At 38.3% G+C, this 26,489-nt stretch overlaps 1 protein-coding gene across 2 annotated transcripts in view; it reads left to right on the top strand.

Annotated features, from left to right (window-relative positions):
* The first annotated feature begins 17,213 nt into the window (after positions 1–17,213).
* LOC101442035 (prolyl 4-hydroxylase subunit alpha-2) overlaps positions 17,214–26,489 on the top strand; it is an 84,134-nt gene continuing 74,858 nt past the window's right edge. For both annotated transcript variants that reach the window (XM_071219119.1, XM_023589180.2), the window contains exons 1-2: positions 17,214–17,295; positions 17,950–18,046. In XM_071219119.1, coding sequence (XP_071075220.1) covers positions 17,214–17,295; positions 17,950–18,046 — 179 coding nt within the window. The remainder of the gene's footprint in view (positions 17,296–17,949; positions 18,047–26,489) is intronic.

Genomic DNA, 26,489 nt, shown 5'->3' with positions numbered 1-26,489 from the left:
GCATTCGGTCTTTCATCATTAATATGTTAGCTATACTTTTTTGTTGTTTTTTTCTTTGTTTGTTTGTAGATATCTTTTAACAAATTGAGGAAGTTCTTTTCTATTCCAAGTTTTTTTGGTCCAGAAAAACCTTTGGATTTTGTCAAATGCTTTTCTGCATCTATTCAGATGATTGAGTTTTTTCGTTTCTAATGCCTAGATTTTATAATGCAACTAGTTTATCTTACATTGTTTAAAAAAACAACACAGATCTGGCATTTTCAGAATATATTACTTTTACCTATTTCATTGTTGACAGACATACCTGTCCCTAAATTTGGCTACTAAAACAGTACTCTCTTATTTACATTAAAAATCAAATGACTTTTTTAGAGTGGTCACTGTGAATTAGAACTGCTTTATTGTAAAGTTCGTATTTGGTTTAAATGATAGAGTCAGGATTCCCTCCAAAGTGCCTGAACAAATTGTCACTCCCATCAGCAATGTGTACATCTCTCCCATAACCTCACCTATACTTCATACTCTCAACTTAAAATTTTTAAAAAATTTGTTGGCTCTGAAATAGTAACTTTTTAAAAGAAAAAATTACAATGGTCTAATGACTAGTAATTAGAAATTACTAGCTGAATGTCTTTGAAGATGTATTTTCTTGCGAGGTGGATGTACCTCAGTGGTTGTGCACCTTCCTTGCATGTATGAGGTCCCAGCTTTACTACCTGGTACCTCCAAAAATTAAGAAAAAATATTTGAAAGATGTCTTTTCTCTATTGTGAGTTATCTGGTTCTAATATTTTCTTATTTTTCTAATGGGTTGCTTGTTTTTTTAGGAGTTCTTTACATATTTTTGATACTATTCTTTTTAGTATATGTTGTAGGTATTTTCTTTCAGTTATGCTTACTTTTTTTAAAACTTGGATAGATTGCCACTTTGACTCTTATGAGTATGTAAATGAGGTTTATGGTTGAGATCATATTGAATTACTTAGACAATTAGAATGGGAGGGTGGGGAAGGATATCAGAACAGGAACCAGGCTCTGTGTCCTTGGAGGTAGGATGTGAGAGGAGTGAAGGAACTACTCTAGACCCAGAGAGGCCTGAGGTCACAGGCTGAGCTTAAGACAAAGGTGAGCTGCCTGGAGAAGGATCCAGGGATAGTCTGCACTCCCTTGCCAGGCTCTTCTGGTATTTTCTTTGTGGAACAATTGGTGATGGATTGGCTTCTGGTTCAGAATCTGGTGGCTCTGTAAGATTTGGCTCTGTAAGATTCACTCTTCCTTTGCATTATTAGGTGATTAAACCCCTGGAAAGAGGCATAGTTGTAAAATGCTTAAATCAAAATGAGGTTTTCATAAGAAATAAAGAAAAAGGAGATTAGTTATTTTAGTTGAAAAAAAGAGTTCCTTTTTTTTTCCATATTGGTATATTTTCTTCTATTTTTAAAATGGGTTATTTATGAAATCATTAATAAACTGGAAAAATATTGAAATAAAAATCCATGAGGACAGGGATATAATGACATATAGCAGGTGTATACAAGGATATGAAAGCTATTATATCCCAAAAAAATGATTATGCCCAATTTGTGCCTTGCTCAGCTCATAATCCTAATTCAATGTGCAAAAATGCTGCCTTTGTAAACTCAAAATAACTTTTTCAGTATTGTAGAAAGGATGTATAATTTTTGTGTGAATTCAATGAGTAGATGGGATATTATGTCTCTTCTAATGACTACATTAAAAACATTCAAATCCTGAGGGGCATCAAAATCAAATGCAATAAAGGTACTTCACACACAAAGTAAAGATGCTTGCCAAATATTGAAATGTATGACATCAAATGACAAAGTACAGTATGCTGAAATAGAAAGCATTTTGGCACAAATAGATTAAAATGTTTTATGTAACTCATCTCTGTGAGACAGTACTTTGAAATAAGTAAAAAAAGTTAATTAAGGTTTACAATAGAATAACTATATACTAAGAAAAAGAAATGACTGGATGAGCACATTAATTGTCATGGGAAAAGTATATATCAACCAGAAATTAAGGAGATTATAGGTGTTCTACAAATAGGGAGATGGAAAACCTGAAAAAACTAAGTACCTTAAGATTTTTAACTTTTACCTGGAGGAAAGGTATTTTCTATGAATGCATCTGATTTATAAAAAGCAGGCACTGATTAGGCTCTTAAATATTCTGAAGGTTTAAATATATGAAAATTTCATCTGAAATAATATCAATAATTTTTAATATAACATCAGCATTGTGTTTGTCTAAAACTGATTCACAAATTTTTCTTCGTGCAATCTTATCCAAATTTTGAAGTATTCCAGATTTGAGAATTAAAAAAACCAGTAACAGTGGCATCCTGCACAAGATGTTTTGCTAAATTTAAGTTAATTAAAAATTTCTTTATATTGGCACTTGGCCAAGACAAGTAGATTTTAAAAAATTTATTGACGAGTTTGCCTCCATTAAAGCTAGGAAAATAAAATTTTTTGTATAGTATTTAACTTTGGGAAGCGGATTTGGCCAAACGGATAGGGCGTCTGCCTGCCACATGGGAGGTCCAAGGTTCAAACCCAGGGCCTCCTGACCCATGTGATGAGCTGGCCCACGCGCAGTGCTGATGCGCGCAAGGAGTGCCATGCCATGCAGGGGTGTCCCCCACATAGGGGAGCCCCACATGCAAGGAGTGCACCCCGTAAGGAGAGCCGCCCAGCGCGAAAAAGTGCAGCCTGCCCAGGAATGACTCCGCACACTTGGACAGCAGACCCAGCAAGATTGTGCAACAAAATGAGAGACAGATTCCGGGTGCCGCTGACAAGAACACAAGCGGACACAGAAGAACTCACAGCAAATGGACAGAGAGAGCAGACAACTGGAGGAGGAGGGTACGGGGAAGGAGAAAGAAATAAATCTTAAAAAAGAAAAGTATTTAACTTCATGTGAATTTTAATATACTTATTTTCAATTTTTCAAGATTTTACTAATGTTTTGGAAAAACTAACCATTAAAAATACACAAAAACGTGTATATAAGGGGCCCACATTTTTTTTGCTTTAGGTTCCAATATTGTTGGACACAGCACTGCCCTTGCATCACCAAACTTGTCACCTGAACTCCAATATTAGTGTTGCCAGAGTTAGCTAATCAATATATAGGCTGTCCAGTTAAACTTGAATTTCAGATAAACAGCTAATAATTTTGCATGGAATATACTTAATACAAAAAAAAATTGTGTTTACCTGTTTATCTGAAATTCAAGTTTACCTGGGGAGGCCTGTATTTATCTGGCAACCTTAGCCATTATTATCTTACATGGTTGAAAAAGCTGTCTTCTTGGTACAATTTTACAGTTCTACTTGTGCTGTCTTGCCATTTTGGTCACTGGTTATAGCAGCGTGGTTTCTGTCACACTGATCAGCTGGAAAGCAGGCCTAATTGTTGCCAGGCCTCAGGAGACCACTGCATCCTCACCTCCACGGAGGGCAGGCCTGGGGAGGAGAGGGCAGAGCTTGTTCCCTGCTCCCACCACTGTCCGCTTCCTCTGCTGCAGTTAGGGGCCTCCTCAGGGCCTTTATGCTTGCTGTTCCCTCTGCCTGCTATTGTTCCGCCAGATAATCACAGATTTTCCACCTTCATTTCCTTCAATACTGACCAAACGTCACCTTATAAAAGCGGCCTTTCCTCACTACCCACCTACATTTAAGATTTGCATTCTCATTCCTCTCCTCACCCCACTTTTTCTTTATTGCACTTATCGCCACCCGTTAAATGTTATATTATTCCCGTATTAGTTTATGATGTCTTTCCGAACAGAAGCTCTTTGAGTGAAGGAATTTTCTTTCTTCACTTTTCTATCCCCAATGCCCACAACAGTGCCTGACACGCAGCAAGCAGCTTCTCTGTCAACAGTTATTAAGCTCAGTCTCCAGGATGAAGTGCAGGGGGCCGGGAGCGGGGCGATTGTGCGGAAAGGCGTGGCCTGCAGGAGGCCACGGGAAGGGATGGGGCCTGTGAGGGCCAAGGGGAACCGCCGGAAGGGGTGGCGCCGGAAGGGGTGGGGCCAGAAGGTTCTGGAAAGACCTTTGGCCTGTCGTGGGTGTTTCCAAAGGTGAGGTGGTAAGATGGCATGGGGCAGAGGGACTTCTTGGGTGGCTGACCAAGGCTGTGGGTATAGTTGCTCTGGCTCAGAACTTCTGCCTGCCCCTCCGCTCAGGCTCAGCCTGTTAGAGATGCCCTCAGGGCCAGCTCAGCGAGGCCAGCTCAGCGAGGCCAGCTCAGCGAGGCCAGCTCAGCGAGGCCAGCTCAGCGAGGCCGCGTGGCGCTCCGGAGCTCTGGCCTTGTCAGGGGTTGAAGGGTGTCTCCCTGATGCCCAGGAGCTGGAGTAGAGGATGTGCCTTGAGGATCTGGGATGTCCAAGGAGAGGAAAAGAGGTCTTTTCCAAGGTTGAGGCTACTTTGAAGAGGTTTATTTAACTTATGTAAAAATTCTTTATTCTTTTAAAACTCGAAGAAAACAATTTTTATTATTTTTATTTTTTGTAGAGCATTTAGGAGTTAAGAGATGGTGGTGGTAGGGAAATGCCATAGGTATTTGGAGAACCCAAAGTGTATGTTTTTAAGTCACTTTGCAGTGTTTTTCCGAAAGTGCTTTAGAATGAAGAGATCTGCAAGCTCCTCAGGATGTTTATCTTCCTAAGTTTTGTGACTGGACTCAGAAAATTTGATCTTTTTTTTCTCTTCATGAGTTGCAGCCAAGTACCCGCAGAAATAACCAAAACCCTCTTGTTCCTGATGGACTAAGCTACTTAAAACCATATATTTGTTGTCCTCTCACCTCCCATTTATTAATTTTATGACAAATACACACCACCCCACCGAATTCCTTGAAATTGGTCTGGTAAAGTGTTCGGGGTCCATCTAGTGGCCAAAACCGCAGGCACTTTTTTTCCTCCTTCGGTGAAGCGCTTCCTGTTTCTTGATTCTCTCTTCTTTCCCAGCCATCCTTACCCTGTTTCCCTGGCCTACCCTCCATGTGCGTGCGCGCCCTCGCGTCGTGTACACACACACTCTCCCTACACTAGCTTCTGCTTTTTCCCCATAGGACTGTATTTTAGAAGGAAGGATTTTATCCACTTCCACTGTTTTAACAGTCATTTATATGCTCGTGATTTATTAAACTATCTCTTTGCACCCAAATCTTTCTCTTGAGCTCTACTCTAGACCCTTATATCCAACTTCCTAATAGAATTATCTACCTGGACATCACATCAAAGTCTAGAATGGGTCTCACGGATTGTCTGTTCAATGAATGATGAAAAATAGGCCCTGATGTAGAAAAATACAGTGACTATTAACTTTTTGGGGTGACAGACTCTAGAGAATCTTATGCATATTGGAGACTTACTTCCTAAAAAAATACATACCGAATTTCTCCTGTAGTTTCAGAGCTTCACCGACCTGATACAGTTCCAAAACTCAGATCTTGGTTTGGAGGCTCATGAACTAGAGGGACCAAATGATAAAATGAAAAAGTGTGTTTTTGTAGCTATACACCAGACTTAGAACCTTACCATGAGTCTACATTGTATTCTAGCCCTCATGGAACATTAACGTAAATTAATCCTTCAGGCTGATTAATGGAAATTTGGTCTTTAGAAGTAACAACATAGAATGAAAAGTCTGGAGCCTTAAGAGAGTTTCTGATAAACAAAGTTGTTTGTTCCACTGTCCAGATGGAATCTGCCAGATCCTGGTCTTCTCCAGACTCAGGAAGTACTTGATAGTGAAAGGGTAATCTCATCCCTTCCTTCTGAAGACCAGAGTACAGCTAAAATTCTGAGGCCTGGTGCATGGTAGCAGCCCTGAGTGAGCATAGAGGTGAATGAGATCCCAGAGTTTCCCTCTTGTCAGAACATTCCTTCCTTGGTGATTTCTTTGTAGGACCAGTGATTGACCAGTTCCAGAGTTTTTTCCCTTGATAATAAGGCTGCTTTGAGTTTAACCCCACTTTCTCCTGAATTAAATCTCTTTCATCTCTTTATTCTTGTGCTTATTATAACACTTAATTTAAAAAAGAAATAGATATGAGACCCAAGGAGACATTAATTACTCTTTAAACTCTTCCTTTGTCTTCCATGATACAACCGTATTTTGGTTTTTCTCCTACCTCCCTGACTATAAATGCACAAATAATTTCCTTTGTCTCTCTTTTTTCTCAATCTGTAATTACTACTCAGAGTTTCTTTGTAGCCATTTTGTTTTCTCTGAAAAATTCATCAAAGTTCATGACTTCTAAATACTACCTATGTATTGATAACTTGAGAATCTTTAATTATAGCTTTTACCATTTTCAACCTAGCACCTCCATCTTTACTTAGATGGCTCACAAGTTCTTCTAACTTAATATATCCTAAACCAGGTTCATTATACTTCCTGTAAGTGGATCCTATTTATGATGTACTTATCTTTTTGTGAATGGAAAAATATCCAACCATTTCTCTTATCCAAACCTAAGTATCGTCTGAGATTTCCACTTCTGTCTCACTGCTTTTGATAACTATCCATGCTGATTTTCTTTCTTTTATTGAATATTTTTTTCCTGTACTAGGCAATTGGTGATTTGTTTCTGTTTTTAATATTTGTTTTTAATATTTATAGCCACCTTAGGATTTAGGTATATAGTTCCCATTTTACCCATTAGTAAACAGACTTAATTTTAAAATTATTAGTTGTGTGAAGAACATTTATTATATGTGCCTTCTAAATGATGTCTGCAATATAGGAACAGAAAAAAACATTATAATATTCCCCTCTCCTCCACATACATTTCCCTTCTACCTGTAGAGCAGCAGTTCTCAATGGGAGGACTTTGTCCCCTGGAAACATTTGGCAATTTCTGGAGACAATTTTGATAGTCATGACTGAAGGAATACAAATGGCATCTAGTGGGTAGAAACCAGGGATGCTGCTAAACATCCAGAGTGCACAGAGCTCCAGACAACAAAGACTTATCCTATACCGAATGTCAATAGTGCTGAGGCTAAGAAACCCTGTTCTAGAGGTACTATGTGTGTGTATATTTATTTATCTAAACTGCACTGTCCAGTACTGTAACCACAAGACAGACGAGACTTTAAATTGAAATTAATTATAAGTAAATAAAAAATCCAGTTCCTTAGTCATAATAACTGTATTTTATGTGTTTAACAGCCACATATGGCTACTGAATTGAGCAGTACAAATTATAGAACGATTCCTTTGTTGCAAGTGAGTCATATTGGATATGGCTTTGGGTATGTATCATGCAAGGAGATTTTATATTTTACACAAATAGAATCATATATATTATTCTATAGTTTACTTTTATTAGTATGTCTTTATTTTTCCATGATAGTATATATATTTAATTAAATATTTAGTGGTCGCTGTGATATAATTTAACAATATAGTTTAATTTTACCATTTCTTTTTTAGAAGGTACTGGGGAATTCACCCAGGACCTCATACATGGGAAGCAGGCGTTCAGCCACTGAGCTACATCTGCTCCCAGGGAGTTTTTTTTCCCTTTCATTTGCTTGTTTGTTTTTACAAGGTATTGGGGATCGAACCTGGGACTTTGTACATAGGACAGGTGCTCAACCCCTTGAGCTACATCTACTCCCCTAATATTACCTATTTAAACATTTATGTGCATGGGCACAGTGTACCTATCAAGATAGTTTTGGGGGGGTGGCGCTCCAGGGCTCTGTTCCCCCCCACAGAAACTTTAAACAACAAACAAGAACTGAACTTGTTTCTATGCTAGCAGAAACATCTTTCTTAAGGTTCCGGAAAACAATTAAGGATTTCAGTAACAGCATGAATACTTAAAAAAGTTGAATCTCCTGGGTGCTCTTGCTGGCTCCTTCCCCATCCCCACACTGTTTGGCATGGAGCCATGCTGCACTCTCAATGTGGGTTCCTGATCCTGATTATAAGGGAGCAGAGTAACTTTTGCACACATATGCATGTACCAGTTTGGTGGCAGCCTGAAGAAATGAACCAGAGACTCATTGCAGTCTCACCATCCCAGAACTTGTCTTGCATATAGAGTTAGCTCACAGGACTCTGCAGAATGCTATAGGAGAACAGTCAAATTGCATCTACTTGGGGCAAAGGACTACTGGCTGTGGGATGTAGGAGGTAGTGCCTGGGATTATGAGGAAACATTGTTTCCTAGGAGAATGAGAACATTCATATCCATGTAAATGGTGTAATCCCTAGGACCACGCATGTATGCCTGGATAAGACACATATGCAGAAAGGTCTAGGGAAGATCTTATTCTTTTGTCTCTAGCTGGTCTCTAAACACATTATTAGAATGGCTAAGCTCTGAAGGAGAGAGACACTTGCATAGGACAATCTACAAAGAATGGGAGAGTGTTCTTTTTCTTTCTTTCTTTTTTCTTTTTTTGTTGTTAGTTTCTGGTAGCCAAAGAAATCTGTCATAATACTAGCTGGATATAAGCTTAAGGAACAATTGACTCAGTATTTAAATTCCAGATGCCCAGGTTGCAACAAAAGTTTAAAAGGTTACAGAAAAACTGAAAATGACCATGCAAAGGAGCAAGATAAAATATTAGAAACTATCAATGAGGAGAGACAGACCTGGGACATACCAGACAAAAGTTTTGAAAAAAGTGATTGTAATATTTTCAAAGAGCTAAAGGAAAGCATGAAAAAAGAACTAAAGGAAATGTGGAAAATGATCGATGGACACAGAATATCACTAAAGAGATAGAAACCATGAAAAGGAACCAATCAGAACAAAAGACCACAGGAGCAGAAATAAAAAAATTTCTTTGGGAAGGTTCAAAAGCAGGTTGGAGCTGGCAGAAGAATTAGTAAACTTGAAAATAAGACAATTTAAATCATTCAGAGGAGCAGAAAGATAAAATAATGAAAAGTGAAAGAGCCTAAGAGACCTGTGGGACACCATCAGCCATACCAATATATGCATTTCAGGAGTCCCAGAAGGAGAAGAAACAGAGAAAGAGACAATATTCAAAGAAATAATGGCTGAAAATGTCCTAAATTTAACAAATGACATGAATATATACATCCAAGAAGCTCAATGAACTCCAGTCAGGATAAACCCAAATAGAGCCTTATTGAGATAATTGTAAACAAACTGTTAAATGTCAAAGGTAAAAAGAGTTCTGAAAGCCACAAGGGAGCCACAATAAGATTAATAGCTGTTTTCTCAGCAGAAACCATGGTTGCAAGAAGGAAGGGGAGTGGCAAATTTAAAGTGCAAAAAGGAAACAATTGCCAACCAAGAATTCTGTATCCAGCAAAAGTGTTCAAAATTGAGAGAGTGATTAAGACATTCTCAGATAAACAAAAGCTGAGGGAGTTCATCACCACTAGACTAATCCTGTAAGAAATGCTAAAAGGAGTTATTCAGGTTGAAAGAAAAGGATACTACACAATAGATCAAAGCCACGTGTGATAGATTGAATTATGTGCCCCAAGAAAGGACATGTTCTTATTTCATGTTCCTGTGGGTGTGAAACCATTAGTAAATAATATCATTGAATATGATTAGATGAGTCAGAGTATGGACTCATTTGTTAATAGCATCTTCTAAGATCCTATTTTGGTATGGCTCAACTGAATCAAAGTGGGCCTTAATCCTGTTACTGGATACCCTACAGAGAAATAGACAAAAGGAGAAAAGCAAGAAATTAAAAGTCTGTAAACTGGAAGAGTAGACACAAGGAGAGAGAGATCACGATGTGACAGGAGGTAGAGATATAAGCCAAGGAACCCAAAGGATTGCAACAAGTCAGCACAGAATACTTTGGGGGAGAAAGCATGGTCTTGCTGATGCCTTGAAAACTGTGAGCCAATAAATTCTTGTTGTTAAGCCAATCCAATGTGTGGTATTGGTCATTGTTGTCATGGTTAACATAGTTAATTTAGTATTTGAAACTAAATTGGTATGAAATCAGAAGAGGTTGTTATATATTTAGGATGTTAAATTTAAGCCCCATGGTAACTACAAAGAAAATAAGGGGAAAATACGTATGCATAGAAGGAAATGAGAAGGGTTTCTAAAGGGTTCACTACGAAAGATCAACTAAATACAAAAAAGAGGCAGTAATGGAAATATTGAAAGACAAAGGTATAAGACAAAACACAAAGTAAAATAGTGGAAAAAAGTCTTGGTTTAATGTAAATGAATTAAACCCTTCAGTTAAAAGGCATACATGGCAGTTTGATAAAATTTATAAATTCCAAAAGGAAATATTATGTTTGTAAAATGGTCTGTTCCTTTGGGTGTGATACCCTTTGATTGTATTTGATTCAGCTGAGATGCCGTTGATTAAATTATGTTAAGACTGGGTTTTGATTTGACCATGTCATTAGGGCATGCAGGGTTGAGTCCCTGCCCTCCTTGGTAGGCTATATAAATGGATCCTCAATCCAGAATATGGAAGTAGATACACAGAAAAAGACATGGCAGAGGAGAGAACTTGCTTTTGACACTGGAGCCCCAGGGATCGATGAGACATTTGCTTGATAGTTTACAGCTGACCTTTCTAAGAGACCAGAGCAGCTAAGAAGCCCTGAGACAAGGCTTATGCCAGCCTATAGCTGAGATCGGAAGAAGCTGGGACCACAGAGCCTTATGAGGAAAGAGGAAGCCTGAACCCTTGCATATATCACCCACCATCTTGCTTCAACACCTGGCAACAGACATTTGGTGAGGAAGTACCTCTTATGGTACCTTGAGTTGACTCATTAGGGCCTTATGACTGTAAGCTTCTATTCCGAATAAATACTCTTTATAAAAGCCAACAGATTTCTGATACTTAGCATCAGCACCCGTTTGGCTCACTAATACGCTTGGTATGTCTTTTACCTTCCTTTTACTTTCACCCTCTTTATGTCTTTGAATATAAAGGGTACCTTTTGTGTGCAGCATATATTTGGATCTTTTTTTTTTTTTTAATTTAATCTAAAAATCTATGCCTTTTGCTAAAAGAAATTATGGTGGTGCATTGATGGTGAATCCTGGGCAGGAGGGTCCCAAATAGGATGTTCAATAAAGGCCTCTTTGTGGAAGTGACGTATAAGCTGAGCTCTAAAGATTAGAAGGAATCAGAACGTGAAGAGCGCAGGAGGGTAAAGAGCAGTGTAGATAAAGGGAACAGACCCTGAGTTTAAAGAGAGCTTGACATTTTTGAAAAACTGAAGAGAAGTTTCTGGAGGAGGGAACAAGGGGAATGAAGTGGCAGATAAGGTTAGAGTGCTAAATAAGAATGAAACCATGCAAAATCTTGAAGTCTGTGGTTAGGAGCCTGTATTTTTTTAAAATGTAGTTGAAAGTCATTGAAATATTTGAAGATGAGAAGAAACTTCAATTTATGTATATTAAGTCTGAATCTAAAACCCGGTGAACAAGGAATAACATTTAAAATTTTTTCATAATTACTTAAATCTGACCGAGAGCCTGTTTCCTCTTGGGTTGATGAGAAATAAATTGTCAGTCATTATGGGAGCTTTGTACCTTCTGAGATTCCCACCAAACTATACAAGGCTTCTAACTTTGAATTTGTCATAGTCATTGTTGATATAATGTCGATGTTTGTCCACATCCACAGTGTTTCCTTAAAATATAGCAATATTTTGCTTCTGTGCCATATTTAGAGTTCATGATTCTTTATGAAGGCTGGGAATCCTGGTATGTGGGATCTGCATTTCTGGATTTACCATAGAACTGTCACCCTGGAGGCCTTAATTTTTTCTTAGGAATGCTGCCAGCTAGCATCATACTCAGTTCCCTTACCTATACATTTATTTTTCCTTTTGATCTGTTTTTTTTTTTTAATTTCAGAAATTAAAAGTCATACTCTTCCATTCCTCATTAAAATTTCTTTGCATGATGGCACTTAGATTTTTACGAAAGACAGGAAGATCAGTTATCTCTCAGTATCTTCTATGAAGATAAATAAAGCAGCTTGAGGAGATAGAAAGGTGATGGAGTCTACTATTTTAAATAGAGACATCAGGGAAGGGCTCTCTTGGTGGGTGACTTGAGAAAAGACCTGAATGAAGAAAAGGAGGAAGACATTTGAGTCAGAAGAAATAATAAATACAAATTACCTTATTGTGCTAGAGGTTCTATCTAGAGCAATTAGGATAAAGAAATAAAAGGCACTCAAATAGGAAAGGAAGAAGTAAAACTTGCACTATTTGCTGATGATATGATCCTGTATCTAGAAAATCCGGAAAAATCCACAACAAAACTACTAGAATGAATAGACAAGTTCAGCAAAGTGGCAGAATGCCAGATTAATATGTATAAGTCAGTAGCATTTCTATGTAATACTGACGTGCAATCTGAGGAGGAAATCAGAAAAAATTCCATTTATGGTAGTGACTAAGAATCACATATTTAGGAATAAACTTAAATAAGGACATAAAGGATGTGTATTAAGAACACTACAAAACATTGCTGAAAGAAACCAAAGAAGACTTAAATAAGTAGAAGGACATTCTGTGTTCATGGATTGGAGGACTAAATATTGTTAAGATGTCAATTCTTCCCAAACTGATTTACAGATTCAACACAATCCCAATAAAAATCTCAAAAGCCTTTTTTGCAGAAATGGAAAAGCCAATTATCAAATTTATTTGGGAGGGTAAGGTTCCTGAATAGCCAAAAATGTCTTAAAAAAAGAAAAACAAACTCGTTTCCTGACTTTAAAGCATATTGCTTGGCTACAGTCATAAAAACGGCATGGTACTCATATAAAGACAGACAGATTGACCAATAGAACTGAATCAAGAACTCAGAAATAGACCCTCACGTTTCCAGTCAAGTGATTTTTGACAAGGCTGTCAAGCCCTCCTAGCTGGGCCAGAACAGTCTATTCAACAAATAGTGCTGGGAGAACTGGATAGCCATATCTCACACCCTATACAAAAATGAACTAAAAATGGACAAAGGACCTAAATATAAAAGTGACAACCATAAAACTCCTAGAAGAAAATGTAGGAAAATGTCTTCAAGATCTTATGGTATGCATTAGTTTCTTAAACCTTACAGTCAAAGATCAAGCAACGAAATAAATAGATAAATAGGACCTCTTCAAATTTACGCACTTTTTCACCTCAAAGGACTTTATCAAAAGGGTGAAAAGGCAGCTAACTCAATGGGAGAAAATATTTGGTGATCACTTACCTGATAAGGGTTTAATATCTATGATATATAAAGAGATCATACAACGCAATAAAAAGACAAATTATGTGATTTTAAAATGTGCAAAAGACTTAAAAAGACAGTTTTCCAAAGAAGAAATACAAATGACAGACAAAACAAAAAACATGAGAAAATGTTCAGTATCACTAGTGATAAGGGAAATACAAATCAAAACTACAGTGAGATATCATTTCACATCTATTAGACTGGTCATTATTAAAAAGACAGAAAATTACAAGTGTTGGAGAGGATGTGGAGAGATAGGAATGCTTATTTGCTATCAGTGGGATTGTAGAATGGCTTCTGTGGAGGACTGTTAGGCAGTTCCTAAGGAAGTTGAATATAGACTCGTCATGTGACCTGGAAATACCGTTATTAGATATATACTCAGAAGAACTGAGAGCAGTGAAATGAACAGTCATCTGAACACCTGTCCTGTGTTCATAGTGGCATTATTCATGATAGCCAAAAGTTGAAAACAACCCAGGTGTCCATCAGCTGATGAATGGATAAACAAATTTTGTATACACATGATGGAATATTATGCAGTGGTAAGAAGAAATGGCGTTGTGAAACATATGACAACATGGATGAACCTGGAGGACATTATGTTGAGTAAAGTAAGCCAGGCACAAAAGAACAAATACTGTGTGATTGCGCTATTATAAACTAAATATATTATGCAAACTCATGGAGTTAATATTTAGAATATAGGTCACCAGAAAATAGAATGCGGGTAGAGAATGGAAAGCTGAGAGTTAATCTGTGCAGAACTGGTAAAAAGTTTGCTTGTAAATTTTTGGAAATGAATAGTAATGATGAAAGCACATCATAGTGTTTGTAACTAGCAGATCTACTATATGGGTACAACAGTGGTTGAAAGGGTAAGTCTAAGGTCATGTGTATTACTAGAAGGAAAGGTAAAAAATATGGGACTGATAACATAGTGAAACCTCATGCAAAATATGAATATGGATGATATTGCACATATAAGACTTTTAAAAAATATAAACACGAATAAACTAGAGAGAAAGAAACAGAATAGCAGCTATGTATGGCAGGAGAAACAGAGAGGGATTGAGAGGTGATGAGTTTTTTTGTTTGTTTTTTGTTTATTATTTTTGGAATAATGAAAATGCTCTAAAGTGATTGAAGTGATGAATGCATCACTATGTGATATACTGAATACCATTGATTGTACACTTTGGGTGGATTTATGCTTTATTAATATGTATCTATAATATTGATTTGTTGAAAAAAGTACAAATTACCTGAGGTTGGAGATTAGTTGGTGTTTTTAAGGACCAGTAAATGTTGGGCCAGTGTGGCTGGAGTGGATAAACAATATTGGGGAGGTTTTATAGGTGAGGTAGCCAGGGCAAGGACTTCAGGATTTACTGAGTGAGACCATAGCAGTCTCACACCAAAATCATTTCTAGTTGCTTTGTGGGGAATATCCTATAGAGGGGTAAAAATAGGAGAAAGAAGTCTTGCCAGGAGAAAAGTTATGCAGCTTGGATGAGATTGGTTGTGGTAGAAATAGTGAGAAATGGTTAGATTTGATATATATTTTTAAGATAGAGATGACAGGATATGCTAATGGATCGCATACTATGTATTATGAAATGATGAGATGATTAGAGAAGTCAAAGATAACTCCATGGCTTTTTGGTTGAACCAGACTGGTATGCTAATTACTGATGGGGATGTAATAAAATAATATTATAAAGCTTATATTCTACTGCCAGCCACAATGTCAGTGCTCAGTAAATAATAGACTTTAAAAACATCTGAACTGTTCCCTATATTTCCAGCTCTAGTTTATGTTACCTTGGTGAGATTGGCTTTTCCCAGCCTCAGTTTCAAACTGTACCTGCAAGCTACCTCCTGGAGGATGGGAACAGGGTTAAGAGTGTACAGATACCTGATCTTACGGTTATTCTACTATAAGCTTATTGCTATTCTAGCAATGCAAGAACGTTTATCATTGATATGGAGGCAGTGACCCCTAGAGATTCTGAGGGGAGTGAGAGGGAAAAATAGGTGTAATATGGGTGCATTTTTGGGACATTGGAATTGTCCTGAATGATTTTGCAGTGACAGATACAGGCCATTATATATCTTGTCATAACTTACAGAATTGTGTGAGAGAGTTTAAACTGTAATGTAAACTGTAATCCACACTTAGTGGCAGTGCTCCAATATGTGTTCATCACTTGTAACAAATGTACCACACTAATGAAGGATGTTGTTAATTTTGGGAAAGTGTGGGTGGGAGGGGTAGAGAGTGGGGCATATGGAAATCCCCTACATTTTTAATGTAACATTTATATAATCTCAGTATCTTAAAATTTTTTTAAATGGTTAAAAAAAAAGAAACAACAAAAAAAGCTATTATCCTCAAAAAAAAAAAGTGTATAGAAGAGTTTTCTACAACAAGAAAGACGTTTGCCATTGGTGTTTTGAGCTTGTGTGATGACTTTGTTGTAGGATTATCCTTAGAGTGCTGATTAGCAGGAGGCTTGCTGTGTCACTATCAACTGACTTCACAAGTACAGTACTCTAAAAATTGCTATTGCAACTTTAGTCATTGGGATCCAACCCATAGTAACAGGAATTCTGCCAATTGATTCTACACAGTCCTGGCTTTGGCCCTGTTTTAGAATGTTGTTACAGAGCACTAGAATACTAGATTTAGGGATTATCTACTTAGGTATGCTAGTTGAGATAGCTGTGGTATAATGGTTGAGAACATGAACTTTAAAACCAGATTTTTTGTTTTTTATATTTTATTTGCTGTGTGACCTTGGGCAAGTTATTTAACCTCTCTGTGCTCAGTTTCCACATTTATTAAATAGTGATAATAAGAGTTTCTACTTTCATAGAATTATGAGGATTAAGTTAGTTAATTATGTAAGACACATAGAATAGTGCCTGGCATATGATTATCACTCAATAAATGTTAGCCGCTATTATTATTAAAAGTGTAGAGGAGAAGTAGACCAAGAGCAGATTTGGGAAACCTAAGAAAATAAGAAAAGCAGATACTTTCTACACTTGTGAAATAATAATGGCTATAGTAAACATTTATGAAATGATGGCTATGTGCCCGGCACAGTATATCTGTTATTTAGTCCTCCTTACACCTACCGTATCTCAGAGTAACAAACAGAATCTAGAAATGTAAATTAACTTGCTCAAAGCATCACAGTGAATAAATAGAAGAACTGTCTTATTCAAGACACACACACACACACAATATCTTCTTTGAGGCAGGATTACACAAATATCATAGACCCTACTTTAAACTAGAGGTAGCCTTAAAGATTATGATATACAGATATATAATTTTTATAGATGAACTGGTTCTTAAAATGTTAAATAACTGTTCTGTTTCCTGAGTCTAAATGTACAGGTGTTTTTTTTTCAAATGTTTTCACATATGTTCTTGCTTATTCTACTAATAAGATCTGAAACTACCCAGAACATGCTTTCCTTCGCTTAACTTTGGGGACCAAATTTAAGTAGAGACATCTGAATCATCTGTGAAATCCAGAATTATTTCTTATCTGCTCCAGCCTATTTTTCTTGTTGAGCGCTGCCGTTTTTGGTGTCTATAGGATTTTGACCAGTTACCTGTTCGGACTTTGCTCAGCTTTGATCACTGCATTCCTAGACTGAACCATTTTAATTCCAAGATTCATAATATGCTTAACTTATGACTCTTAGCATCCAGCTCATGTTGATTATCCCAGCATTAAAATGCTACTGCCTGGGTTCCTGAGGAGCATATAATCACATAGGTTATTTTAAGCCTATATAGTGTAAGTCAGTGATTTTTGGTTTGTGTGTTTTCACATGTACGTATCAGTCTCTCTAAATTGGTCACATTTTTTTTTTCTATGGCAGTCTAATGAATGTTACTGAATGCCTTGCAGATGCTGACCTCTGGGATCATGAAGCTCGAAGTAGCCACTCTAGTGATGGCCTGGTTCGGTCTCCTGGGCTGCACATGGGCTGACTTCTTTACATCTGTTGGTATGGGCCAGGGTGAATAGTCTTCTCCACAAATAATTCTTAGCTCCCCATGTCAGATCTAGCCTCAGATCTAGCCTACCTGTTCGTCATCAGAGTGGGAAAGTCTCACTGCTGTATTTTGACTAGTAGCTAAAGGGACAGTGAGAAAGGAGGTTTCAGGCACTGGTGCTTTTCCTTTTGGAGGCAGTAAGGGTCTGGGCTTCAAAAGCCCAAATGGTTTACCTGGGAAACAGGTGCTGTATCCTTTTACTCTGTGGTATGAGAATCCTGTTTGTTCTTTTCCTTTTCAACTAAAATTCAGAGTTCTTATCTGTTGAAGTGGTTTTAGCCTCCAGAGTAACCATGCCTCATGTGACATGATTAACAGTAGGGGTAAAAGGGTAAAATGCAGGTTCCTTCCTGAAGATAGAGCACACTGTTTGGGTCCCAGTCTTAAAACATCCCTATGAGAGTTCCTGTATCTCTGCTTGAAAGTCAGAGGTTGAATCTATGTGAGCATCAGATCTCCTTCATCTCTAAGTTCCAATGATCCAGAAAGAGCTGACTGTCTCCTGACTTGGGGACCTGTCCTTCAGTGGAGCTCATGTCCCAGTGAAAAAAGGTGGGCAGTCATCTGTCCAGTTCTGACTGGCTCTTTCTTCTCTCCTCACACAGGACACATGACTAGCTTGATTCATGTGGAAAAACAACTGGTTCAGGCTCTGAAAGAATATATCCTTTTGGATGAAGCCAGACTCTCTATGATTAAAAGGTAAAGGTAATTTTTCCACCCATTCTTTCTAGAGCCCTGCTCATGTCTCCCTCTCCAAAAATGGAAATTAACATGAATAAATACAAATCTTCTCCAGAAGGGGCTCAAACTAAATCCAGGCCACATAGACCCTGCTTAACATGAGTTAACTATTAAATGCTAAAGCCAAGTCACCACGAATGTCATCAGAAACAGTAGAAAGCAGAATTAAAATTAGACTCCCAAGAATGTCAGTTATTAGAACAAATAGAGGCAATAAATGTATTTAGTATGATTAAACACATAAACGATGAAATAGAACAAATGAGAAAGGAATATAATTCTTTTTAGAAGTCCATGCAGAGTTGAAAAACAACCAAATAGACTTTCTAAAAGTACAAAACTGTTCTAGAAGTTGAAAACTCTCTGGATGGGTTAAACATACCAGTTTTTAAGCTATTGTTTCTTGGATCCAAACTCACCCTTCTATACTCTGCATTGATGCTGAGGCTAGAACTTGGCAAATTACATTTGTCTTTGTCAGCATGTCAGGTTCTGTCATCTACAGTAGATGTAGACTGAAAGGCACATCTTCTATTTTGCTTGTTCTTTCTGTCAGCATCAATCCAGCAATAATCCTAAACTCCTGCAGTGGTAATTGTTTCCAGTTTTCAGTGTTTTTCCAGTTTCCTAAAAGAAGCCTTATTGTGTCCCATCAGTACCATCTAGGCAGTACTCTTTTTCTCAGAGGCCTGAGTCCAGCTCCTTGTATTGCTCCCTCTAGTACCAGAATAGCCGGGCAGCAGCATCCCCTCTAGAGATCTGGATTCTAGCTCTGCAGGGTTGGTCCCACCTCCAAAATCCTAGGTTTTTTATGTTTGTTTTTATTTTGTAATTTTTAAAAAAAGATATGTAGATTATGTAAATATTACATAAACTATATAGGGGATTCCCATATTTCCCACTCCCCACACTGCCCACACTCACCCACATTAACAACATCCTTCACTAGTGTGGTACATTCATTGCAATCAACAAACACACTTTGGAACATTGCCACCAAGCATGGATTATAGTTTACTTTGTAGTTTATACTCTCTCCCACACAATTCTGTAGGTTATGGCAATATATATAATTGCCTATATTTGTCATCGCAGTGTCATTCAGGACAACTCCCAAGTCCCGAAAATGCCCCTCTACTACACATGTTTTCCCTCTCCCTGACCTCAGAACCTCCTGTGGCCACTGCCTCCACATTAATGATATAAGTTCTTCCATTGCTAGAATTACAATAAGTCTTAAGTAGAATACCAGTAAGTCCACTCTAGTCTGTAGTTCATTGCCCAGTCCTGAGGATTCTGGGATGGTGATGCCCACTCCACCTCTAATTGAAAGGGATCTTCAGTCGCATTCATCCAATGGGTGGGATTCTTTTGCTTGCAGTTATAGACTCTCTTGGTTCCTTGGTATGGTGGTTGTCCATCATCACCTCCTTGTTAGTTGTCCTATGTGAGTCCAGTGAACTGGAGAGTAGATGTTGCAACTCTCTTGAGGCACATGGACAGCCCAAAGATTGAAGTCTCGTGGATGCACACTTACCAATTCTTGCACCAAGTATAGGTTCAAATAGAAGGCACAGATAGCTATGTGTAGGGAAACCACAACTGAGTCCAATTCTGTCACGCTGGGGAGCACAAATCCCTAAGTAGGTCCCATTGGCAAGGCACCAAACTCATGAGCTATCTGCCCTGACCATAGTGCCTGGGTGTCTCCAGAGCCCTCAGGATCCCCACTATTTGGGGTAGTGTGTAATTTGGCAGTTAGTGAGATCCTGCTGAGATGTGCGTAAGCATTAACTCTGAAATAACCTCCCAACTCACCTGGAAGTCTCTTAGCCATATAAACTCATTTGTCTTTACCTTTTCCCCTTTTGGTCAAGGTCTTTTTCTAGGTGCATTGCTAGTTGGTGCTTGGTAGTAATCCCTTGGTGCCAGGGAAACTTATCCCTGGGAGTCATGTGTCATGTTGGGGGGAAGTTATTGCACAAAATACTAGGTTCAGTACTCTGAACACTCCCTTTTTCGCCTCTATTATAGGGGTGGGAGCTACTTTCTGCAGTTACTATTTCTATGTTATCTCAGTGTTCTCGCCTTTTCATCCCTGTAGTGAATTCTCTTTGCTTTCATGGTGTGATTTCTGTTTTTCTGACTGTACCATGACTGATAGACAGAATATTAGGCATAGCTAAAGAAAGTATAAGTGACTTAGGAGAATGACTGGAGAATTAACCAGGGTACAATACAGAGTGATAAAGATATGGAAAATAAGATTGAATTTGTCTCTGTTTTGTAGAACTGCTATAATAAAGACCACAGACTTACTTGTTTAAACAACAGAAATTTATTGTCTCACAGTTTTGGTGGCTAGATGTCCACAGTCATGGTGTCAGCAGGATCATGCTTTTTTCTGAAGCCTGTAGCATTCTGATAGTGGCATTCCAGAAATCTATAACCTACTTTCTACCTCCTTCACATGTGTCTCCTTATGTTTCCTACTCCTGACTATGTGCAAATTTCTTCTGCTTATAAGGTCTGCAGTCATACTGGATTAAGACATGCTATGATTCAGTTGGTCCTCACTTTAATAATAACTTCAAAGATCATATTTACAAATGGGTTCACATCCACAGGACTGGAGGTTAGAAAATGAACATGTCTGTGGTAGTTTGAAGCTGTATGTACCCCAGAAAAATATTCTCTTCAAGTTAATGCATTCCTGTGAATGTGGACCTATTGTAAGTTGGATATTTTGGTGAGTAGGATATTAAGTTATTATGTGACCCACTTCATTCAGGGTGGGTTTTAATCCTCTTATTGGAATAACTGTGTTATTCAGTCCCTAGATTATTCTCTAGCTTTTTTTCAGTTGGCGTTTACATCCCTAGACTACCCTTTTCAGCCACATTCCAATTTATAAACCAGCTGTTGCACTCTGTAATGTTTTATCATCAATTCTATATTTCCACACTTTTACAATAAAATTCATTAAAATGTCTACCTATATAAAACATCAGGAAACGGACTTTGGCCCAGTGGTTAGGGCGTCCGTCTACCATATGGGAGGTCCGCGGTTCAAACCCCGGACCTCCTTGACCCGAGTGGAGCTGGCCATGCGCAGCGCTGATACGCGCAAGGAGTGCCGCCCCACGCAAGGGTGTCCCCCGCGTGGGGGAGCCCCACGCGCAAGGAGTGCGCCCGTGAGGAAAGCCGCCCAGCGTGAAAAGAAAGAGCAGCCTGCCGAGGAATGGCGCCGCCCACACTTCCCGTGCCGCTGACAACAACAGAAGCGGACAAAGAAACAAGACGCAGCAAATAGACACCAAGAACAGACAACCAGGGGGGGGGAATTAAATAAATAAATAAATCTTTAAAAAAAAAAACAAAAAACAAAAAACATCAGTAGTCCATCTCAGTCCTCCTCTTTTCTTCTGTAAGAATCCAACACCTACCACCAGGGCTTGAAGATATTTTCTTACATTTTCTTCTAGAAAGTTTATAGTTTTTGCTTTTATATTTAGGTGTTTGATCCATTTCGAGTTAATTTTTGTATAAGGTGTGAGATAAGAATCCTCTTTCCTTTTTTTGGGTATGGATATCAAGTTCTCTTGGCACCATTGTTGAATTGACTGTTCTGTCCAAGCTGAGTGAGTTTGACAGGCTTTCTTGCCCTTTCTCCCTCGCTGATTGTATAGTAGGAGCCAAGGATGTAGTTGGTGCTGTAAGCTGTGGAGGCTCAAGCTGTCCACATTGCCCAAGGGACCGATGAAGCTTCTCCCAACTTTATCCTTTGCCAGGGGTAGGGGCAGAATAACAGAATGATGTGTAATAATCCAAGTCTTGTAGGCCTAAACTCTAGTTGCTTAGAGAGACTGATGAAGCTTCATGCCCTTCTTCCTCTGCCTGGGGATGGAATGGAGCTGCAGGTATGGGCAGCAGTCTGTGCCATGTAGGTTCAAAATGACTGCATTTACCCTGGTAGTCATCTGACTATTCAGTCTGTGCCAGCTGAACATACCTACAGTTACCTGGAGAGGCTGGTGCAGGGCCTGCCAGCCTCCTCCCTTTTAGAGGTGGGGCTGAAGCCTAAGCTAGGGCTGCAGTCCAATCTGGGTGAAATCAGCCAGCCCATGCTGTCACTGTGATTTTCAATCAGCCTGGCTTCCCCTCATGCCAGGGACAGAGTCAAAATGGTGGCTACCAGCCTCTTTCCAACCTGGACATGTTCAAACTTTAGCTGTTATTAGGATTATACTTCAGCCAGCTGAATTTACTAATCAGTAGCTGAAGTCCGTGGCCAACTGTCTCTCCCTCCTCTTGTTTTTGGGAAACGGAGCTTCCAACTCAAGCCACAGAACAGCTCCCGAGGCAGTTTGTGGTGCCAGAGTAGAAAGTGGTGTGGCCTGTATTTTCCAGGACAGGCTGGTCTAGGTCCCCCCAGTTTCCTCCCTGCCCAGGGTGGGACTGGGTCTTAGGATAGAGCTGCAATATGATCTGGATGGACAAAAGTTGGTGCCTACCAGCACTGTGATTTTCAGTCTGTGCGGCTTCCTCTTATGCTGGGGACAGAGTTAAAATGGCAGCTATCAGCCTCTTTCTGACTTGGACAGGTTCAAACTTTAGCTCTTCTTACATTATACTTTAGCCAGCTGAGTTTACTAAACAATAGCTGAAGTTAATGCCCAGCTGTCTCTACCTCCCCTGTTTTTGGGAAGTGGTGTTTCCATATCCAGAGATAAAGGAGTGCTGGATTTTGTCAAATGCCTTTCTTATGTCAAATGAGATGATCATGTACTTTTTTCCTACATTGGACTGATGTGTATTATATTAACAATTTTCTTACGTTGAACCTCTCTTGCATTCCTGGAATAAATCCCATTTGATTGTGGTGTATAATCCTTTTAATGTACTGTTGGATTTGGTTTCTAGTGTTTTGTTGAAGATTTTTGCACCTATATTCGTAAGGGGTATTGGTCTTTAATTTTCTTTACTTACAGTATCTTTGTCTTTGATATGAGGATGCTGCTGTACTTATAAAATAAGTTAGGAAATGTCCCTTTCTCTTCAATTTTTGGAAGAGTTTGAGCAAGACTGATATTAATGCTTCTTTGACTGTTTGGTAGAATTCACCAGTGATGCTATCTGGTCTTTTGACTTTTCTTTATTGGGAGCTTTTGGATTACTGACTAAATCTCTGCTTCTTACTTATCTGTTGAGATCTTCTGTTTCTTCTTGATTCAGTTCTTGTAATTTGTGTTCTAAGAATTTGCTCAATTGATCTAATTTGTTGGCATATAATCGTTCATAGTATCATCTTATAATTTGCATCCTCTTTTTTTGTCAGTCTAGCTCAAGTTTTATTAATTTTATTAAATTTTTTTCAAAGAAAACAACTTTTGGTTTTGTCGATTCTATTGTTTCTCTGTTCTCTTTCATTCATCTCTTCTCTAATCTTTGCTATTGGCTTCCTTCTGCTCACTTTGGATTTAGTTCGCTTATCTTTTTCTAATTCCTTCAGGTATGAGATTAAGTAATTGATTTGAGAGTCCTTGTCTTTTTTGTTTTTCCCCTGAGAAAAGAGCTATAGGCTCACTCTTTAAAAAAAAAAATTTATTAGAGAAGTGAGTTTATACACCAATCCTGCATAAAATGCTGGATTCTCATATATCACCCAATACCAATGGGTTGTTTCATAGGTGTGGAACATTTGTTAAATATTAATGATAGCACTTTTTAGTAGTTGTATTATTTTTTCAATAGTACTTAGCCTTTGTTATAATTGATGAGAAAATTATTAAAATAGTACTATTAACTATTATCCCTGGTTAACATTATGTATAGTTTTTCCTAACCACCCTATTATTAACACCTTGTGTTAGTGTTGTACATTTATTATAATTCATGGAAGACCATTCTTATACTTGTACTATTTGCTGTAGTCCATCATCTCTAATAAGGTTCACTGTGTTATACAGTCCTGTATGATGTTTTATCTTTCACTTTTTATTCTAGTAACATGTACAACCTAAAGTTTCTCCTTTTAATCACATTCACCTATATAATTCAGTACTGTTAATTACACTCACAATAATGTGCTACTATTACCACCATCCATTTCCAAACCTTTACAATCAACCTAAATAAAAATTCTTTGCAAATTAAGCAGCAAATCCTCATTTTCCAACTCCAGTCTATCCCCTGGTAACCTATATTCTAGATTCTGAGTTTGCTTATTATATTATAATAATTCATATCAGTGAGATCATACAATTTTGTCCTTTTTTGTCTGGCATATTTCACTCAGTATAATATCCTCAGGGTTAATCCATGTTGTTGCATGCATCAGGACTTCATTCCTTTTTATGGTAGAATAATATTCTGTTGTTTCTATATACTTTTATAGGTTGATGGACACTTGGATTGCTTCCATCTTTGGCATTGTATATAATGTTACTTTGAACATTGGTGTGAAAATATGTTTGAGTTCCTTCTTTCAATTTCCTGGTATATACCTAGTAGTGTGATTGCTGGGTCATATGATAATTCTACTTAGCTTCCTGAGGAACTACCAAACTCTTCTACAGCAGCTGCACCATTTTTCATTCCCACCAGCAATGAGTGACTGTTCTATTTTTCCACATCCTCTCCAACACTTGTAATTTTCAGTCTTTTTAAACAGTGTCCATTCTAATGAGTGTGAAATGGTATCTCATTGTGATTTGATTTGCATTTACTGAATAGCTGGTGATGCTGAACATCATTTTAGGTGCTTTTTAGTCATTTGCATATCCACTTTGGAGAAATGTCTGTTCAAGTCTTTTGTCTATTTTGTAATTGGGTTGTTTGTCTTTTTATTGTTAAGTTTTAGGATTTCTTTATATATTCTGGATATTAAACCCTTCTTGGATATGTGGTTTCCAAATATTTTCTCCCATTGAGTAAATTGTCTTTTCACTTTTGTGACAGTGTTTTGATGCATAAAAGCTTTTATTATGTTTTAAAGCCAGTAATCCTTTATCCTAGGCTGCTGCAATTTGATTGTTTCTTACACTGATTTAGCCATCTGAAAGCTGCTTCTTTGAGTAGGACAAGTTCTTGGAGGGTGAGCCAGAGATAAATTTTTTGGTTCTGTCCTCAGTCTACCATCAGATTTCCAAAGACATACGTGCACCCCAGTATGTGCATAGGGGTTATTCGGCTCCCTCATCAACTGGGATGAGGAACCCATACTGAGAATGCAAGCTGGGTCTATGCTGGGTGGTTGAGGAAGAGCTCAGATGACCAGCAAGGGTGCCACAAGTTTTTCTTACCTTTTTAAAGTTGCCGTTTTTCTTGATATGGCACTTGCCCAGTTACTGTAACCCATTAAATATTTTCCATAGCTCTGTCAGTTTTTGCCAGCACAAAGATTTTGTGGGTTAATGGAAACCTAAAGTGTCTTACTTCACCAGTTTGGTTGACTAGAAGTCATTATGTTTTAGAAGGATCATTCTGGTTCCTATAGGGAGAAAGTATAGAGGGAGGATGACCTGTTAGGAAAGCTATTGAAAAATTGAAGAAATTGAAAATACTGGCTTTAACCAGGGTGGCTGTGGTGGAGTTAGTGAAAAGTCAGGTTCTACTTTAATTTTGAAGCTATAACTATTGGATTTCCTGATGGAATAATTATAGTGTGAGAGGAGAGAGGATTATGATAAGCCTAAGAATTTTAGCCTTAGAGTTAAAAAACAAAGTTGCTGAAAACTGAAATGGTGAAGACAGTGGGTGATAAAGTTCAACAGTTGGGTCTGAAGTATTTATTAGACTTTCAAGTAGAGATGTAAAAATGATTAGTGCATATTGTAAATAAGATTGATACTATATAAAAATATTTTTAATTAGATACCCTTTTGGCAGAAAGTAATAGCTTAAACAAAAAGGACAGATAAAAAGAAATCCAGGGGAAGCAGACTTGGCCCAGTGGATAGGGCGTCCGTCTACCACATGGGAGGTCCACGGTACAAACCCCGGGCCTCCTTGACCCGTGTGGAGCTGGCCCACACCAGTGTTGATGCACCCAGGTAGTGCCGTGCCACGCAGGGGTGTCCCTGCGTAGGGGAGCCCCACGCACAAGGAGTGCACCCCATAAGGAGAGCTGCCCAGCACGAAAGAAAGTGCAGCCTGCCCAGGAATGGTGCCGCACACATGGAGAGCTGACACAACAAGATGACGCAACAAAAAGAAACACAGGTTCCTGTGCCGCTGACAACAACAGAAGTGGACAAAGAAGATGCAGCAAATAGACACACAGAACAGACAACCGGGATGGGGAGGTGGGGGAAGGGGAGAGAAATAAATAAATAAATCTTTTAAAAAAAAATCCAAAGCAGGGAATTTTAGGGCTGGTTGATTGAGGACCTCAACAATG

Source organism: Dasypus novemcinctus, chromosome 2, assembly GCF_030445035.2.
Source record: "Dasypus novemcinctus isolate mDasNov1 chromosome 2, mDasNov1.1.hap2, whole genome shotgun sequence".
In the NCBI taxonomy this organism is placed as follows: Eukaryota; Metazoa; Chordata; class Mammalia; order Cingulata; family Dasypodidae; genus Dasypus; species Dasypus novemcinctus.
This window is presented reverse-complemented; position numbering and strand designations above follow the sequence as displayed.